Raw genomic sequence first — 14823 nt, forward strand, 5'->3', positions numbered from 1 at the left:
CCTGATTATTATTTGACCATGCTTGTCACTTATGAACATTTTGAACATCTTGGCCATGTTCTGTTATAATCTCCACCCGGCACAGCCAGAAGAGGACTGGCCACCCCTCATAGCCTGGTTCCTCTCTAGGTTTCTTCCTAGGTTTTGGCCTTTCTAGGGAGTTTTTCCTAGCCACCGTGCTTCTACACCTGCATTGCTTGCTGTTTGGGGTTTTAGGCTGGGTTTCTGTACAGCACTTTGAGATATTAGCTGATGTACGAAGGGCTATATAAAATAAAATAAACTTGATTTGATTTGATTCACTGTTAGTCTCCACCTGTTGGCCATGAAGCATTAAACACTGTTAGTCTCCACCTGTTGGTCATGAAACATTTCACTGTTAGTCTCCACCTGTTGGTCATGAAACATTTCACTGTTAGTCTCCACCTGTTGGTCATGAAGCATTTCACTGTTAGTCTCCACCTGTTGGCCATGAAGCATTTCACTGTTAGTCTCCACCTGTTGGTCATGAAGCATTTCACTGTTAGTCTCCACCTGTTGGTCATGAAGCACGTGACCAATAACCTGTGATTTATTCTTTGATTTGTTCCTAATGTTTTGTATAGTCAGCGTATAGGGAATAGGGTGCCATTTAGGACAACTCTCTGATTCCTACCTCTGTCTCTGAGAGCAGGTTGGAAGTGTTTGAGATTCTGTTCCCAGGTGTCATCCTGGTCCTGAGCTGTGATGGTCTCCTGGCCACCGTAGTCCGCCTCCTCCTCATCTGAATCGTAGTTGTCTGCCTGTTTACGAGTCATACGCTCCGCGTCCTCTAGGAGCCTCTGCTCATGTTCCGACAGCAGGCTTCTCTCCAGCTCCATCTGGGATTAGGATATCACAACAGACGTCAGCCTCTCATTCCTAGGATATCACAAAGACGTCAGCCTCTCATTCCTAGGATATCACAAAAACGTCAGCCTCTCATTCCAAGGATATCACAACAGACGTCAGCCTCTCATTCCTAGGATATCACAACAGACGTCATCCTCTCATTCCTAGGATATCACAAAGACGTCAGCCTCTCACTCCTAGGATATCACAAAAGACGTCAGCCTCTCATTCCTAGGATATCACAAAGACGTCAGCCTCTCACTCCTAGGATATCACAAAGACGTCAGCCTCTCACTCCTAGGATATCACAAAGACGTCAGCCTCTCACTCCTAGGATATCACAAAAGACGTCAGCCTCTCATTCCTAGGATATCACAAAGACGTCAGCCTCTCACTCCTAGGATATCACAAAGACGTCAGCCTCTCATTCCTAGGATATCACAAACGTCAGCCTCTCATTCCTAGGATATCACAAAGACGTCAGCCTCTCATTCCTAGGATATCACAACAGATGTCATCCTCTCACTTCTATCACACACTAGTAATACACCTTCCCTGAGGAGAGGGGGCCTATTGGAGATCATTTCCAGCTTCCAAACAGCATGTATACTGGTGTGAGTTGGTACGTGGAAATAGCCTACCCTCCACTAGGTCTTCAGTACTGCCGGTAGTCTACCCTCCACTAGGTCTTCAGTACTGCCGGTAGTCTACCCTCCACTAGGACTACAGTACTGCTGGTAGTCTACCCTCCACTAGGACTACAGTACTGCTGGTAGTCTACCCCCCACTAGGACTACAGTACTGCCGGTAGTCTACCCTCCACTAGGACTACAGTACTGCCGGTAGCCTACCCTCCACTAGACTACAGTACTGCCGGTAGTCTACCCTCCACTAGGTCTACAGTACTGCTGGTAGTCTACCCTCCACTAGGACTACAGTACTGCTGGTAGTCTACCCCCCACTAGGACTACAGTACTGCTGGTAGTCTACCCTCCACTAGGACTACAGTACTGCTGGTAGTCTACCCTCCACTAGGACTACAGTACTGCAGGTAGTCTACCCTCCACTAGGACTACACCACTGCCGGTAGTCTACCCTCCACTAGGACTACAGTACTGCTGGTAGTCTACCCTCCACTAGGACTACAGTACTGCTGGTAGTCTACCCTCCACTAGGACTACAGTACTGCCGGTAGTCTACCCTCCACTAGGACTACAGTACTGCCGGTAGTCTACCCTCCACTAGGACTACAGTACTGCTGGTAGTCTACCATCCACTAGGACTACAGTACTGCTGGTAGTCTACCATCCACTAGGACTACAGTACTGCTGGTAGTCTACCATCCACTAGGACTACAGTACTGCTGGTAGTCTACCCTCCACTAGGACTACAGTACTGCCGGTAGTCTACCCTCCACTAGGACTACAGTACTGCTGGTAGTCTACCCTCCACTAGGACTACAGTACTGCTGGTAGTCTACCCTCCACTAGGACTACAGTACTGCTGGTAGTCTACCCTCCACTAGGACTACAGTACTGCTGGTAGTCTACCCTCCACTAGGACTACAGTACTGCTGGTAGTCTACCCTCCACTAGGACTACAGTACTGCCGGTAGTCTACCCTCCACTAGGACTACAGTACTGCTGGTAGTCTACCCTCCACTAGGACTACAGTACTGCTGGTAGTCTACCCTCCACTAGGACTACAGTACTGCTGGTAGTCTACCCTCCACTAGGACTACAGTACTGCCGGTAGTCTACCCTCCACTAGGACTACAGTACTGCTGGTAGTCTACCCTCCACTAGGACTACAGTACTGCCGGTAGTCTACCCTCCACTAGGACTACAGTACTGCTGGTAGTCTACCCTCCACTAGGACTACAGTACTGCTGGTAGTCTACCCTCCACTAGGACTACAGTACTGCTGGTAGTCTACCCTCCACTAGGACTACAGTACTGCTGGTAGTCTACCCTCCACTAGGACTACAGTACTGCTGGTAGTCTACCCTCCACTAGGACTGCAGTACTGCCGGTAGTCTACCCCCCACTAGGACTACAGTACTGCCGGTAGTCTACCCTCCACTAGGACTACAGTACTGCTGGTAGCCTACCCTCCACTAGGACTACAGTACTGCTGGTAGCCTACCCTCCACTAGGACTACAGTACTGCCGGTAGTCTACCCTCCACTAGGACTACAGTACTGCTGGTAGTCTACCCTCCACTAGGACTACAGTACTGCTGGTAGTCTACCCTCCACTAGGACTACAGTACTGCTGGTAGTCTACCCTCCACTAGGACTACAGTACTGCTGGTAGTCTACCCTCCACTAGGACTACAGTACTGCCGGTAGTCTACCCTCCACTAGGACTACAGTACTGCAGGTAGTCTACCCTCCACTAGGACTACAGTACTGCCGGTAGTCTACCCTCCACTAGGACTACAGTACTGCTGGTAGTCTACCCTCCACTAGGACTACAGTACTGCTGGTAGTCTACCCTCCACTAGGACTACAGTACTGCTGGTAGTCTACCCTCCACTAGGACTACAGTACTGCTGGTAGTCTACCCTCCACTAGGACTACAGTACTGCTGGTAGTCTACCCTCCACTAGGACTACAGTACTGCTGGTAGTCTACCCTCCACTAGGACTACAGTACTGCTGGTAGTCTACCCTCCACTAGGACTACAGTACTGCTGGTAGTCTACCCTCCACTAGGACTACAGTACTGCTGGTAGTCTACCCTCCACTAGGACTACAGTACTGCCGGTAGTCTACCCTCCACTAGGACTACAGTACTGCTGGTAGCCTACCCCCCACTAGGACTACAGTACTGCCGGTAGTCTACCCCCCACTAGGACTACAGTACTGCCGGTAGTCTACCCTCCACTAGGACTACAGTACTGCTGGTAGTCTACCCTCCACTAGGACTACAGTACTGCTGGTAGTCTACCCTCCACTAGGACTACAGTACTGCTGGTAGTCTACCCTCCACTAGGACTACAGTACTGCTGGTAGTCTACCCTCCACTAGGACTACAGTACTGCTGGTAGTCTACCCTCCACTAGGACTACAGTACTGCTGGTAGTCTACCCTCCACTAGGACTACAGTACTGCAGGTAGTCTACCCTCCACTAGGACTACAGTACTGCTGGTAGTCTACCCTCCACTAGGACTACAGTACTGCCGGTAGTCTACCCTCCACTAGGACTACAGTACTGCCGGTAGTCTGCCCTCCACTAGGACTACAGTACTGCTGGTAGTCTACCCTCCACTAGGACTACAGTACTGCTGGTAGTCTACCCTCCACTAGGACTACAGTACTGCTGGTAGTCTACCCTCCACTAGGACTACAGTACTGCCGGTAGTCTACCCTCCACTAGGACTACAGTACTGCTGGTAGTCTACCCTCCACTAGGACTACAGTACTGCTGGTAGTCTACCCTCCACTAGGACTACAGTACTGCTGGTAGTCTACCCTCCACTAGGACTACAGTACTGCTGGTAGTCTACCCTCCACTAGGACTACAGTACTGCTGGTAGTCTACCCTCCACTAGGACTACAGTACTGCTGGTAGTCTACCCTCCACTAGGACTACAGTACTGCTGGTAGTCTACCCTCCACTAGGACTACAGTACTGCAGGTAGTCTACCCTCCACTAGGACTACAGTACTGCTGGTAGTCTACCCTCCACTAGGACTACAGTACTGCTGGTAGTCTACCCTCCACTAGGACTACAGTACTGCCGGTAGTCTACCCTCCACTAGGACTACAGTACTGCTGGTAGTCTACCCTCCACTAGGACTACAGTACTGCTGGTAGTCTACCCTCCACTAGGACTACAGTACTGCTGGTAGTCTACCCTCCACTAGGACTACAGTACTGCTGGTAGTCTACCCTCCACTAGGACTACAGTACTGCCGGTAGTCAGAGCAATGGAGAGCAACACGGCGCAGGGTTTTATTCTAGCCTTACACTACTGATTCAACTCAATGAAGTCTTGAAGTTGATTGGTTGAATATGTGTTAGTGCAAAGCTGAAGCAAAGACCTACATTGGCCTGCACATCCACTTCAGGACCACGGTCAGCAAACCATCTCTGAGTATTCACTAGTGACTACAGCCATTGACAAACCATCTCTGAGTATTCACTAGTGACTACAGCCATTGACAAACCCTCTGAGTATTCACTAGTGACTACAGCCATTGACAAACCCTCTCAGAGTATTCACTAGTGACTACAGCCATTGACAAACCCTCTCAGAGTATTCACTAGTGACTACAGCCATTGACAAACCATCTCAGAGTATTCACTAGTGACTACAGCCATTGACAAACCCTCTCAGAGTATTCACTAGTGACTACAGCCATTGACAAACCCTCTCAGAGTATTCACTAGTGACTACAGCCATTGACAAACCCTCTGAGTATTCACTAGTGACTACAGCCATTGACAAATGAATGAAAACACATTTACCTGATGCATGAGCTCGGCGAATTGGTCTTCGATCGGGTTCCGCTCCTGTGATATGACAGGCAGCCTCTGGAGACACACCGCCCCGTACAGCTTCCATGGAGACGCGACGCTTTCCGTTTTACTGCTGGTCTGAGTTGCAGCTCGACAAGCATAACTGAGAGAAAATTGACGAACTCCTGTATGTTTTAGCCCTGTTCGTCTGACATTTGTAATAAATTGCCATAAAGGACGACTCGCCATCCTCGAGCAGGGCGCTGCCATCTTGATTCTCCAGTTTCCACCCACAATCCTCTGCGAAGAAGGGCGAGATTACGCTAAAGAAACAGGGGGAGGAAATGAAGATACATTTAGTTTGAAATAGAAAATATATAACATTAAGATGTAGCTTCATTGAAACATATGTTTAAATTGATCTTAAATACATTTAGTGTAGAAATGAAAAAGTTTATGCATCATATTTTAGAACTAAATATGTTCTAATAATTTGTATCGCTCCCCCACAGTTTTAATAATGTGCTATTCCAGGAAACGCGTCATACTAAGTGGCCAATTTTGACTTTGTGACTGTGCTATCTAGTGGAAACCTCCTCAATGTCACACATGTTGTTGTGTAACGCTAGCTAACTTGTTATATTATATTAGCTAATCATGTATAAATTAAACTGTGTATTATCTAATTCTGTCAGGAGTGCCTGCCAACAGGTTGCTGGTTCCTTCAATGCAGGAGGCTCAATGTAAGTATCTCGTTTTTTATACGAAATCCCATGCATGCAATTGACAGCTAGCTAGCTAGATAACGTTATTTGATGATGCTAGTTTGAGAGCTGGTAGTCTGGTACTTTAAACTAGACAAAGACTTTTGCCGATTTAATTATACTGCCAGCTTGCTACACTTCATTCAACCGATCAGCTACCTTGTTAGTTATCTATCTACACTGAACACAATTATAAACGCAACATGTAACAGTTTCAAAGATTTTACTGAGTTACAGTTCTTATAAGGAAAAGAGTCCATTGAAATAAATGTATTATTCCCTAATCTATGGATTTCACATGACTGGGTGGGGGTGCAGCCATGGGTGGGCCTTTTTCTTAAACCTTTATTTAACGAGGCAAGTCAGTTAAGAACAAAATCTTATTTACAATGACGGCCAACCCTGGCCAAACCCGGACGACGCTGGGCCAATTGTGCATCGCCCTATGAGACTCCCAATCACGGCTGGTTGTGCAGTACAATCGCCCTCCTGTGTTTTCAATGCACACTGTCCCATCTGGACAAGAGGAATACCTATGGAAGAATGCTGTTCATTGACTACAGCTCAGTATTCAACACCATAGTGCCCTCAAAGCTCATCACTAAGCTCGGTGCCCTGGGTCCTGACCCCTCCCTGTGCAACTGGGTCCTGGACCCCACCCTGTGCAACTGGGTCCTGGACCCCACCCTGTGCAACTGGGTCCTGGACTTCCTGACGGGCCGCCCCCAGGTGGTGAAGGTAGGAAACAACATCTCCACCCCGCTGTTCCTCAACTCTGGGGCCCCACAAGGCTGCGTTCTCAGCCCCCTCCTGTACTCCCTGTTCACCCATGACTGCGTGGCCATGCACGCCTCCAACTCAATCAGCTTCTTGATATGCCACACCTGTCAGGTGGATGGATTATCTTGGCAAAGAAGAAATGCTCACGAACAGGGACGTAAACACATTTGTGGAGAAAATGTCAGAAATAAGATATTTCTGAGATTTTTTATTTCAGCTCATGAAACCAACACCTTTACATGTGGCGTTTATATTTGTGTTCAGAGATTTATGATCTGGGCAGTTACTGGACTATCAGATAGATTAATGATCTGGGCAGTTACTGGACTATCTGATAGATTAATGACCGGGGCAGTTACTGGACTATCAGATAGATTAATGACCGGGGCAGTTACTGGACTATCTGATAGATTAATGACCGGGGAAGTTACTGGACTATCTGATAGATTAATGACCGGGGCAGTTACTGGACTATCTGATAGATTAATGACCGGGGCAGTTACTGGACTATCTGATAGATTAATGACCGGGGCAGTTACTGGACTATCTGATAGATTAATGACCGGGGCAGTTACTGGACTATCTGATAGATTAATGATCGGGGCAGTTACTGGACTATCTGATAGATTAATGACCGGGGAAGTTACTGGACTATCTGATAGATTAATGACCGGGGAAGTTACTGGACTATCTGATAGATTAATGACCGGGGCAGTTACTGGACTATCTGATAGATTAATGACCGGGGCAGTTACTGGACTATCTGATAGATTAATGACCGGGGCAGTTACTGGACTATCTGATAGATTAATGACCGGGGCAGTTACTGGACTATCAGATAGATTAATGATCTGGGCAGTTACTGGACTATCTGATAGATTAATGACCGGGGAAGTTACTGGACTATCTGATAGATTAATGACCGGGGCAGTTACTGGACTATCTGATAGATTAATGATCAGTTACTGGACTATGTGATAGATTAATGACCGGGGCAGTTACTGGACTATCTGATAGATTAATGACCGGGGCAGTTACTGGACTATCTGATAGATTAATGATCGGGGCAGTTACTGGACTATCTGATAGATTAATGATCAGTTACTGGACTATCTGATAGATTAATGACCGGGGCAGTTACTGGACTATCTGATAGATTAATGACCGGGGCAGTTACTGGACTATCTGATAGATTAATGATCAGTTACTGGACTATCTGATAGATTAATGACCGGGGCAGTTACTGGACTATCTGATAGATTAATGATCAGTTACTGGACTATCTGATAGATTAATGACCGGGGCAGTTACTGGACTATCTGATAGATTAATGACCGGGGAAGTTACTGGACTATCTGATAGATTAATGACCGGGGCAGTTACTGGACTATCTGATAGATTAATGATCAGTTACTGGACTATCTGATAGATTAATGACCGGGGCAGTTACTGGACTATCTGATAGATTAATGATCAGTTACTGGACTATCTGATAGATTAATGACCGGGGCAGTTACTGGACTATCTGATAGATTAATGATCGGGGCAGTTACTGGACTATCTGATAGATTAATGATCGGGGCAGTTACTGGACTATCTGATAGATTAATGATCGGGGCAGTTACTGGACTATCTGATAGATTAATGATCGGGGCAGTTACTGGACTATCTGATAGATTAATGATCGGGGCAGTTACTGGACTATCTGATAGATTAATGATCGGGGCAGTTACTGGACTATCTGATAGATTTATGATCAGTTACTGGACTATCTGATAGATTAATGACCGGGGCAGTTACTGGACTATCTGATAGATTTATGATCAGTTACTGGACTATCTGATAGTCCAGTAACTGCCCCGGTCATTAATCTATCAGATAGTCCAGTAACTGATCATAAATCTATCAGATAGTCCAGTAACTGCCCCGGTCATTAATCTATCTGATAGTCCAGTAACTGATCATAAATCTATCAGATAGTCCAGTAACTGCCCCGATCATTAATCTATCAGATAGTCCAGTAACTGATCATAAATCTATCTGATAGATTAATGATCGGGGCAGTTACTGGACTATCTGATAATGAACAGTTTGATTTATCAACACTTGCTAGCCAGTTTGTGAACAATGATCACATTGCTACTTGCAGCTTCTGTCTGCCTGTTTTTGAAGTTGCTGTGTTGATTTTGATTGTTTTATTCTCTGTTGTAGTTGTGGAACCAGCGGTCTGCAGAGAGCAGTGTGCTGATTGGTTTATTCTCTGTTGTAGGTGTGGTCTACAGAGAGCAGTGTGTTGATTGGTTTATTCTCTGTTGTAGGTGTGGTCTACAGAGAGCAGTGTGTTGATTGGTTTATTCTCTGTTGTAGGTGTGGTCTACAGAGCGCAGTGTGTTGATTGGTTTATTCTCTGTTGTAGGTGTGGTCTACAGAGAGCAGTGTGTTGATTGGTTTATTCTCTGTTGTAGGTGTGGTCTACAGAGAGCAGTGTGCTCCAGTGCTGTCAGGTTGCAAGAGGATGCCAGTGCCTCAGCCACACCTGGGAAAATATCCAAAGAGTTCAGGTAACACTAGCTCTCAGACTCTAGGCGGGATTCTGACTTCTCCCTACAGTTCTCAGCCATTCTGCCTTCTCCCTACAGTTCTCAGCCATGCTGCCTTCTCCCTACAGTTCTCAGCCATGCTGCCTTCTCCCTACAGCTCTCAGCCATTCTGCCTTCTCCCTACAGCTCTCAGCCATTCTGCCTTCTCCCTACAGCTCTCAGCCATTCTGCCTTCTCCCTACAGCTCTCAGCCATTCTGACTTCTCCCTACAGCTCTCAGCCATTCTGACTTCTCCCTTCAGCTCTCAGCCATGCTGACTTCTCCCTACAGCTCTCAGCCATGCTGACTTCTCCCTACAGTTCTCAGCCATGCTGACTTCTCCCTACAGCTCTCAGCCATGCTGACTTCTCCCTACAGCTCTCAGCCATGCTGCCTTCTCCCTACAGCTCTCAGCCATGCTGACTTCTCCCTACAGCTCTCAGCCATGCTGACTTCTCCCTACAGCTCTCAGCCATGCTGACTTCTCCCTACAGCTCTCAGCCATGCTGACTTCTCCCTACAGCTCTCAGCCATGCTGACTTCTCCCTACAGCTCTCAGCCATGCTGCCTCCTCCCTACAGCTCTCAGCCATGCTGACTTCTCCCTACAGTTCTCAGCCATTCTGACTTCTCCCTACAGTTCTCAGCCATTCTGACTTCTCCCTACAGTTCTCAGCCATTCTGACTTCTCCCTACAGTTCTCAGCCATTCTGACTTCTCCCTACAGTTCTCAGCCATGCTGCCTTCTCCCTACAGTTCTCAGCCATGCTGCCTTCTCCCTACAGTTCTCAGCCATGCTGCCTTCTCCCTACAGTTCTCAGCCATGCTGACTTCTCCCTACAGTTCTCAGCCATGCTGCCTTCTCCCTACAGTTCTCAGACATTCTGACTTCTCCCTACAGCTCTCAGCCATTCTGACTTCTCCCTACAGTTCTCAGCCATGCTGCCTTCTCCCTACAGTTCTCAGCCATTCTGACTTCTCCCTACAGTTCTCAGCCATTCTGACTTCTCCCTACAGTTCTCAGCCATGCTGCCTTCTTCCTACAGTTCTCAGCCATTCACTTCGCCCACAACTGGCTCATGTGAACTACAATCCCACCGCTGTGTCAACAACCCTTCAAATAAAACAATAGTCCATTTTTCCCAGATCCATCCAGCAAAACTATAATTCAGCTCCACTTCCTCAGTTTCGCTGACACAGGTGTACGGAGCATGCTAGATTTATCTTATTTATCCGTTGTTTTAACAGATCAGTTGACTGAGAACACGTTCTCATTTGCAGCAACGACCTGGGGAATAGTTACAGGGGACAGGAGGGGGGTGAATGAGCCAATTGTAAACTGGGGATTATTAGGTGACCATGATGGTATGAGGACCAGATTGGGAATTGACCATGGGACCAAGTACCATGGGATCTTTAATGACCTCAGAGAGTCAGGACACCCGTTTAACGTCCCATCCGAAAGACGGCACCCTACACAGGGCAGTGTCCCCAATCACTGCCCTGGGGCATTGGGAACTAGTTTTAGACCAGAGGAAAGAGTGCCTCCTACTGGCCCTCCAACACCACTTCCAGCAGCACCTGGTCTCCCATCCAGGGACCGACCAGGGAGTGCCTCCTACGGGCCCTCCAACACCACTTCCAGCAGCATCTGGTCTCCCATCCAGGGACCGACCAGGACCAACCCTGCTGAGCTTCAGAAGCAATAGATAGCTGATTAACACAGGTAGTCCACTCTGTCTTCATAAACAAGCAATGAAACATGGAGATATGGCTGTGTGGGAACACTACCCTATAAAGGTGTCTACAAGCTGTATAAGGCCACTCAACGAGCTGTATAAGGCCACTCAGCTCGCTGTATAAGGCCACTCAGCTCGCTGTATAAGGCCACTCAGCTCGCTGTATAAGGCCACTCAGCTCGCTGTATAAGGCCACTCAGCTCGCTGTATAAGGCCACTCAGCCAGCTGTATAAGGCCACAGCCAGCTGTATAAGGCCACTCAGCCAGCTGTATAAGGCCACTCAGCGAGCTGTATAAGGCTACTCAGCCAGCTGTATAAGGCCACTCAGCCAGCTGTATAAGGCCACTCAGCGAGCTGTATAAGGCCACTCAGCCAGCTGTATAAGGCCACCCAACGAGCTGTATAAGGCCACTCAACCAGCTGTATAAGGCCACTCAGCCAGCTGTATAAGGCCACTCAGCGAGCTGTATAAGGCCACCCAACGAGCTGTATAAGGCCACTCAGCCAGCTGTATAAGGCCACTCAGCGAGCTGTATAAGGCCACTCAGCCAGCTGTATAAGGCCACTCAGCCAGCTGTATAAGGCCACCCAACGAGCTGTATAAGGCCACTCAACCAGCTGTATAAGGCCATAAGCAAACAAGAACATGCTCATCCAGAAGCAGCACTCTTAGTGGCCGGGGACTTTAATGCAGGGAAACTTAAATCTGTGTTACCTCATTTCTATCAGTATGTCACATGTGCAACCAGAGGGACAAAATCTCTAGACCACCTTTACTCCACACAGAGACGCGTACAAAGCTCTCCCTCACCCTCCATTTGGAAAATCTGACCATAACTCTATCCTCCTGATTCCTGCTAACAAGCAAAAACTAAAGCAGGAAGTATCAGTGACTCGCTCAATACGGAAATGCTCAGATGAAGGGGATGCTACGTTATACAGGACTGTTTTGCTAGCACAGACTGGAATATGTTCTGGGATTCATCCAATGGTATTAAGGAGTATATCACCGCAGTCACCGGCATCATTAATAAGTGCATTGACGACGTCATTCCCACACAGTGACTGTACGTACATATCCCAACCAGAAGCCCTGGTTTACAGGCAACATCCTCACCGAGTTAAAGGCTAGAAACCAGCATATTCCTTCTATTCTTAGTATGCTTGTTTGAAATGTGATTTTTGTAACAGTCAATATTGTCACGTTTCCAACAGTTTGCCCATGTTTCTTCCTCCTCCCTAAGTCACCTCCCTCCGATGCCTGGCCAGGACAGTGTGCTGAGATGGGCTGGGAAGAAGTACGAGGAGTTGCCAATAGCACATATCAAAGCCACATATAACAAGTAAGCTGACAGACAGTGATGTGAATAGCTGGTATATTTAATGTCCAGCTGACAGACTGTGATGTGAATAGCTGATATATTTAATGTCTCCCTCCAGTACACATGTCCAGGTGACAGACTGCGAGGGCCAGTTCATGGTCAGAACATCATGTGGAACAGAGGGGTTCAAGAACGTCAAGAAGTCCACTCCCATCGCTGCTCAGACAGCAGGCATCTCAGCTGCAGCGGTAAGATGAGACCATATGGAAATATAGATAGTTAATAGTTGTCGTCTGGCTGCTACAGACATCTCTTCTCCACTAGATGGCACTACAGCCTCAAACAAACTGGCAAAAAGATGAATTGATGTTTCCTGATGAATGATAATGTATTGTTGTCCCGTGCAGAAGGCCACGGGGGTGGGGGTGACGTTTGTCCGTGTGTTGGTGAAAGGTCTGGGTCCTGGACGCCTGGTGAGAACCTTTTGATGACTTCATCACAGTTGACAAACTGAAGAAATGCAGAATTCATACCGTAGAGAGAAACTGTTCACATGATACAGGACATGATGCATCCCCCCCCCCCCCCCCCCCCCACTCTGAAGTTATACCGTAGAGATAAAGTGTTCACATGATACAGGACATGATGCATCTCCCCCCCCCCCCACTCTGAAGTTATACCGTAGAGATAAAGTGTTCACATGATACAGGACATGATGCATCTCCCCCCCCCCCCCCCCCCACTCTGAAGTTATACCGTAGAGATAAAGTGTTCACATGATACAGGACATGATGCATCTCCCCCCCCCCCCCCACTCTGAAGTTATACCGTAGAGATAAAGTGTTCACATGATACAGGACATGATGCATCTCCCCCCCCCCCCCCCCCCCCCACTCTGAAGTTATCCCAGCAGCATACCACCCTGCCTACCACTGCTGGTCTTGCTTCTGAAGCTCAGCAGGGTTGGCCCTGGTCAGTCCCTGGATGGGAGACCAGGTGCTCTGGAAGTGGTGTTGGAGGGCCAGTAGGAGGCACTCTTTCCTCTGGTCTAAAACAAGATCCCAATGCCCCAGGGCAGTGATTGGGGACACTGCCCTGTGTAGGGTGCTGTCTTTCGGATGGGATGTTAAACGGGTGTCCTGACTCTCTGTGGTCACTAAAGATCCCATGGTACTTATCATAAGAGTAGGGGTGTTAACCCTGGTGTCCTGGCTAAGTTCTCAATCTGGCCCTCATACCATCAGTCACCTGATCATCCCCAGCTTCCAATTGGCTCATTCATCCCCCTCCTCTCCCCTGTAACTATTCCCCAGGTCATTGCTTTACATTAGAACGTGTTCTCAGTCAAGTTACCTGGTAAAATAAAAATCTGTTCAGTCAGAATCTTGTAGAGACGAGGAAAATATGTTACTCGTTATCGTTGATTTGGTTCTGATGCATCTCTCTCTCTGTGCAGTCTGCCATCAAGGGTCTGACCATGGGAGGATTGAAGGTGGTGTCCATCACAGACAACACCCCCGTACCACACAATGGTTGTCGCCCTCGCAAGGCTAGAAGAATATGAACAGGACCGTACCATCGTGGACTGCAGGGGGGTCCATCTGTCTTGTAACATGCTTCATGTTGTTGTTGTATGAAGAGTATTTTTTTACTGGTATTTAAGCATTTTGGAAAATACTTGTACATGTTGGTATAACATTCAGGGCCCGTTTCCCGGACACAGATTAAGCCCTGGACTGAAAAACAAGTTCAATGTAGAATCTTCAGTCCAGGACTTATTCTGTGTCTGGGAAACTGGCCCTGTGTGCATGTACCAGCACATAGAACATGATGGGAACATTAAGACAGCCTCGTTCTAGATTCATCTGTTTATTAAATCCATATACACCCAAACCCCTGTACAACATGTATTACAAGGCTTCCAGCAGGAGAACCTGGTCAGATCAATACATCAGGGTTGTCACCTGGTCACATCAATACATCAGGGTTGTCACCTGGTCAGATCAATACATCAGGGTTGTCACCTGCTCACATCAATACATCAGGGTTGTCACCTGCTCACATCAATACATCAGGGTTGTCACCTGGTCAGATCAATACATCAGGGTTGTCACCTGGTCAGATCAATACATCAGGGTTGGTCAGATCAATACATCAGGGTTGTCACCTGGTCAGATCAATACATCAGGGTTGTCACCTGGTCAGATCAATACATCAGGGTTGTCACCTGGTCAGATCAATACATCAGGGTTGTCACCTGGTCAGATCAATACATCAGGGTTGTCACCTGGTCAGATCAATA

At 47.6% G+C, this 14823-nt stretch overlaps 2 protein-coding genes across 3 annotated transcripts; one reads left to right on the plus strand and one right to left on the minus strand.

Annotated features, from left to right (window-relative positions):
- Positions 1-655: 655 nt before the first annotated feature.
- Positions 656-5624, minus strand: LOC120040175 (39S ribosomal protein L46, mitochondrial-like; the record flags this gene model as incomplete). The annotated part of the gene is made up of 2 exons (XM_038985422.1): positions 5345-5624; positions 656-860 (listed from the first exon to the last, which is right to left on the minus strand). Coding segments are annotated over exons 1-2 (466 nt in total), but the record flags the coding sequence as incomplete, so codon positions are not given.
- A 299-nt stretch (positions 5625-5923) lies between these two features.
- LOC120040177 (28S ribosomal protein S11, mitochondrial-like) lies at positions 5924-14438 on the plus strand. Of its 2 annotated transcripts, XM_038985424.1 has the most exons (7): positions 5924-6078; positions 9091-9109; positions 9355-9440; positions 12444-12542; positions 12640-12769; positions 12929-12994; positions 13978-14438. In XM_038985424.1, the coding sequence occupies exons 1-7, from the start codon at positions 5993-5995 to the stop codon at positions 14083-14085; spliced, it is 594 nt and encodes a 197-aa protein (XP_038841352.1). In that variant the 5' UTR covers positions 5924-5992; the 3' UTR covers positions 14086-14438. The 2 variants fall into 2 exon arrangements, with proteins under 2 accessions (XP_038841352.1, XP_038841353.1); XM_038985425.1 differs by lacking the exon at positions 9091-9109 and having other exon boundaries at positions 9345-9440; positions 13978-14437.
- Positions 14439-14823: the final 385 nt, after the last annotated feature.

Source organism: Salvelinus namaycush, unplaced genomic scaffold, assembly GCF_016432855.1.
Source record: "Salvelinus namaycush isolate Seneca unplaced genomic scaffold, SaNama_1.0 Scaffold3313, whole genome shotgun sequence".
Lineage (NCBI taxonomy): Eukaryota > Metazoa > Chordata > Actinopteri > Salmoniformes > Salmonidae > Salvelinus > Salvelinus namaycush.

Excerpts from the sequence above, each read along its gene's own strand:
- LOC120040177 (XM_038985424.1), top strand. The coding sequence starts at position 5,993 with ATGTATAAATTAAACTGTGTATTATCTAATTCTGTCAGGAGTGCCTGC. Across the intron at positions 12,770-12,928 it reads CAGGCATCTCAGCTGCAGCG|AAGGCCACGGGGGTGGGGGT; the intron begins GTAAGATGAGAC and ends TGTCCCGTGCAG. Across the intron at positions 12,995-13,977 it reads GTCTGGGTCCTGGACGCCTG|TCTGCCATCAAGGGTCTGAC; the intron begins GTGAGAACCTTT and ends CTCTCTGTGCAG.